This window comes from Bos javanicus, chromosome 5 (genome assembly GCF_032452875.1).
Source record: "Bos javanicus breed banteng chromosome 5, ARS-OSU_banteng_1.0, whole genome shotgun sequence".
NCBI classification, from domain to species: Eukaryota; Metazoa; Chordata; class Mammalia; order Artiodactyla; family Bovidae; genus Bos; species Bos javanicus.
Window position 1 is genome coordinate 65,805,339 of NC_083872.1, and position 4,624 is coordinate 65,809,962.

Below are 4,624 nucleotides of genomic sequence, written 5' to 3' on the forward strand. Positions count from 1 at the left end.
GCTCCTGACAAGTATGATGCTGGTTTGTTTGCCAGTATTAGCTTCATTTTCACAAATGTACTTAGTTTAGAAAACCTTCCTATTTTTGTCACCTCAGTAAGTTATGTTTTTCAAAGAATTTGCTCATTTCATCTAAACTTAAATTTTGGACATAAGGTTGTTCATTATATCTTCTATCATTAGTTTTTAAAAAATCAGCTTTATCAAAGTATAATTTACACACAATAAAACTCACCAGTTTTAAACGTGCAAAGAGTTTTGACAAATGTATACACTTACGTGGGCTTCCCAGGTAGCGCTAGTGGTAAAGAACCCATCTACCAACGCAGGAGGTGTAAGCGACGTGCGTTTGATCTCTGTGTGAGGAAGATCCCCTACAAGAGGGCATGGCAATCCACCCCAGTATTCTTGCTTGGACAATCCCCTGGACAGAGGCGCCTGGAGGGCTACAGTTCATAAAGTCATCGGACATGACTGAAGCGACTTAGCACTCATACAGCCATCACCACAATTATGATATAGAATACTTATCATCCCCTCCCCCCAGATTTTTCTTGTCCTCCTTTATAGCCAGTCCCTTCCCCCAGTCCCCAACCCTGGACACCTGTTGATCTGATCTCTGACACTATCATTTTGCCTATTCTGGTATTTCATATAAATTGAATCTTACAGTTTGTAGTATTTTGTGTCTGGATTCTTTCAGTTAGCATAATGCTTTTCAGATTTATCCATGTTGAATGAATGTGTATGAATAATTTGTTCCTTTTTCTTTTGAGTAAAATTCCATTGCATGGCTATATAGCAAACTGTTTACTTATTCATGAGTTGATAGAAATTTGGGTTTTTCCAGTTTGGAGCTATTATGAATAAAGCTGCTATGGTCATTTTCATACAAGTGTTTATTTGAACATGTTTTCATTTCTCTCAGGCAACTACCTAGGAGTGAAATGGTTGGGTCATAACAGGAGGTACACATGTTCAGTTTTATAAGAAACTAACAAGTTATTTTCCAAATGGCTATACCATTTTACATTCCCACCAGCAACTTATGAAAGTTCCAATCACTGCATACCCTTGCTGACACTTGGTAATTATCAATCTTTTTAATTACAGTCATTCTAGTATGTGTGTAGACGTAGCTCATTGTGGTTTTTAATTTGCATTTCCCCAATGACAAGGATACTGATGAGCAACATTTCATATGTTTATCATTCATATATTTTCTTTAGTGTTATTTTATCATTTTCTTCTTATTATAAAAAAAGTCAAAGCAGCATTTATATCATCATAGTTCCTTCTATGTGACAATATACCAAGGGAAGAGAGAGAAAACCAACTCTTTTTCAATACTCCATTCTGGAATGTGTGGTCTCAGTTGATCCAGAACAGCCAAGGAGTCAGGTAGTTGATAAACTTTACAGATAAGAAAATGAACCAATAGGTAAGCCATTATTCAAATTCCTGTAGCTATTACAAGGTGAAAGATTTTCAAAGTTTATGCTCTTGCCGTGCCCTCTGCTACTTCTTAAGTAAGTAAGAAGTAAGGCTTTGAAATTTAACTTTCCTAACTCATATTAAATTCTATGACTCTTGGACTTTTTCTGCTAGATTTTAACTTTTGTCAGCTCAGCTTTTTAAAAGAGCTAAACTTGGGACTTTCCTGGTGGTCCAGCAGTTAAGACTCTGCTTCCAATGCAGGTGAGGTGGGTTCTATCCCTGAGATCCCTAGCCAGGAAACTAAGGTCCCACATGCCGCATGGTGGGGCCAAAAATTTTTTTTTAATGTTTTAAAATAGCACAGGGAACTATGGTCAATATCTTGTAATAACCTATAATGGAAAATAATTTTTAAATAACATGTGTATATGTAAAACTGAATCACCTTGCTGTGTACCTAAAATATTGTAAGTCAACTATACTTCAATAAAATATATATATTAAGAAAAAAAATGTGCTAAACTATTCTGGAATCTGAACAACAGACTTTGGACAAGAGGTAATTCTGTTTAAAATATAATTTTTAAAGGCCACAAACAGCCAGTTTTTAAATGCATGCTTAAGGTTTTTTGTTTTTCTGTTATCAACATTTAAGAAGATTTATTTTACTGAGATTAGGTGTTAATAAAATATTCTTACCTGTTTTCAAAGTAACTTTTATTTCTAATTGTGACATTTCTTCTGGACAAAGGAGGAAAGTATATATTAAACAGTATTATATGATAAAATGCCAGCCTATAATTTTTTTAAGGTTTAATGCTTTTTAAACTAGATAACACACATTATAAAAAAGAAATTCAGAATATCAAAAAGTATATAGTGAAAAGTAAGTCTCACATCTTTGGTATCCAGTCCCCAGTTTTCTCCAGAGACACTCATTTTTAACAATTTCCTATATATCCTTCCAGGATATTCCATGCATATGTAAGCACATGTATTTAATATATTCTTTAAAATACAAATTGAATTATCATATATACACTAGATCTTGCATTTTCTATTTTATAATGTAACTTAGAGTTCCATATTGATATTTTAAAAACGCCTCATTGTAATGCCTACATAACAGTCCATTAAAGAATATGCCACAGAAATTCCCTGGCAGTCCAGTGGTTAGAACTCAGCATTTTCACTGCGGTGGGTCTGGGTTAATTCCTGGTCTGGGATCTTGCCTGGAAAACTCCAGGCATAGAGGAACCTGGTGGGCTATAGCCCACAGGGTCAAAAGAAGTTGGACATGACTGAGCACACACCACTGCATCACTGCCCTGGGAAGGAAGATCCAGGAAGCCACGTGGTGTGGCAAAAACAAAAGAATATGTCACAGAAACTATTACATATATTGTGCAAAGCCTAAAATATTTACTACCTGGCCTTTTACAGAGGAAGTTTTTTGGGTTCTCTTTTTGTTGCTAATTCTTAACTTAATAGTGAGTAATTAGAGAACATGGTCTCAGGATTACAAAAAACATATTAAAAGCCCTTTGAGATACTGTACTTAGAAATTTAAAATATACATTGCTCCAGGGTAAAAAAGAAATAATAATGAAAAGTTAATAAATACTTGGAACAGAATGATAGTGAAAACCCTCTACATCAAAACTTGCTGAATGGGGACCCAGGTCGAAGATGGCGGCGGCAGCTGGATCTCGGGTTTCTGGGCTGCTGGGTCGTTCCGGGCTGCAGCTGAGTCGGTGTATGTCCAGTGGCACCCATGGCGAGGAGGGCTCAGCTCGCATGTGGAAGGCCCTCACCTACTTCGTGGCGCTCCCCGGGGTGGGAGTGAGTATGCTGAATGTCTTCCTGAAGTCGCACCACGGAGAGGAGGAGAGACCCGAGTTCGTGGCCTACCCCCATCTCCGCATCAGATCCAAGCCCTTTCCCTGGGGAGATGGTAACCATACCCTATTCCATAACCCTCATGTGAATCCACTTCCAACCGGCTATGAAGACGAATAAAGAGAACCTGGACCGCTACCCAGTGGGGACCACAGGACTGTTTGGACCATTACTCTACACGCATGGACCGGAAAAGTACAGGGGACCTTAAGCTCACCACCTTGTATCCATTGATGACCATTACACTTGAGGACCATTATACTGATCTTCCATCCCTTTGCTTATAGCAGGAGGAGATGGCTTAAATAAATAATTTAGTCATGAAAAAAAAAAAAAAAAAAACTTGCTGAATAGAAAAAAACAAACAAAACTTGTAGGATAAAGCAAATACTTTTATCTTTTTATGCTCATGTTAGCTAATAAAATACAAACAAACAAAAATTAAAGACATGTATCTCAAATAAGAGATTAGAAAAGGAACACAGAATAAATCCAAACAGAATGAAAGGAGATAGATAATACAGAGAACAAAGAATAGAAGAAGGCACACAATTAGAATCAGCAAAGCCAAAATTTTTCCAAAAGGTGAACAAAATTATTTGGTTTGTTTTTCTATTTTCTAAGATAGAAAAGACATGAATGGATGTATTGAGTTCTTAATCTAGATTACTGCATGTTTTTATTTCTAGAATTTCCATTGGTTTTTCTTCAAATCTGCCATACCCCTAACCTCTGCTATCAACAAAAATAATTTTTAGTCTTCTGCTGAGATTTTCAATCTTGTGTTTTATCTCCTTAAACATTATCAAACATAATTATTTTAAAGCCTGTGGCTGACAACTCCAATATCAGAAGCCCTGATGTGGTAACTCTGTTTTCTATTACTACTTGTTCTCCTTCAAATTGCCTTATCTTCTTACAGGTTTAATGATTTTTTAATGCCTGTGGGCATTGTATTTGAAACCCTGAGGCCATAGTGCTATCTTCTATCTAGAAGTGCCACAGGGCATTAGCAACTTTGAGTCCCTAAATCCAATTTCAGGAATTAAAATGATAGCTACAAACTGGGCTAAAACTTCTAGTAAGGCAATTTGACTTCCAATTTTGACTTAATTATAGCATAGGGGCTTGCAAGCTCTCAATCCAAGTGTTAGTTGCTCAGTCATGTCCAACTCTTTGCAACACCATGGACTGTAGCCTGCCAGCTTCTTCTGTCCATGGAATTTCCCAGGCAAGAATATTGTAGTGGGTTGCTATTCCCTTCTCCAGGGGATCATCCTAACCCAGG

General features: G+C 36.8%; 1 protein-coding gene across 1 annotated transcript; it reads left to right on the forward strand.

The window, feature by feature from the left end:
- Positions 1–3,115: 3,115 nt before the first annotated feature.
- Positions 3,116–3,691, forward strand: LOC133248928 (cytochrome c oxidase subunit 6A1, mitochondrial-like). Its single transcript, XM_061419195.1, has one exon. It carries the CDS (start codon positions 3,127–3,129, stop codon positions 3,454–3,456), a length of 330 nt encoding a protein of 109 aa, XP_061275179.1. The 5' UTR covers positions 3,116–3,126; the 3' UTR covers positions 3,457–3,691.
- The last annotated feature ends 933 nt before the right edge of the window (positions 3,692–4,624 follow it).

Bases quoted from the DNA above. Each gene is read 5' to 3' on its own strand.
- LOC133248928 (XM_061419195.1), top strand. From the start codon at position 3,127: ATGGCGGCGGCAGCTGGATCTCGGGTTTCTGGGCTGCTGGGTCGTTCC.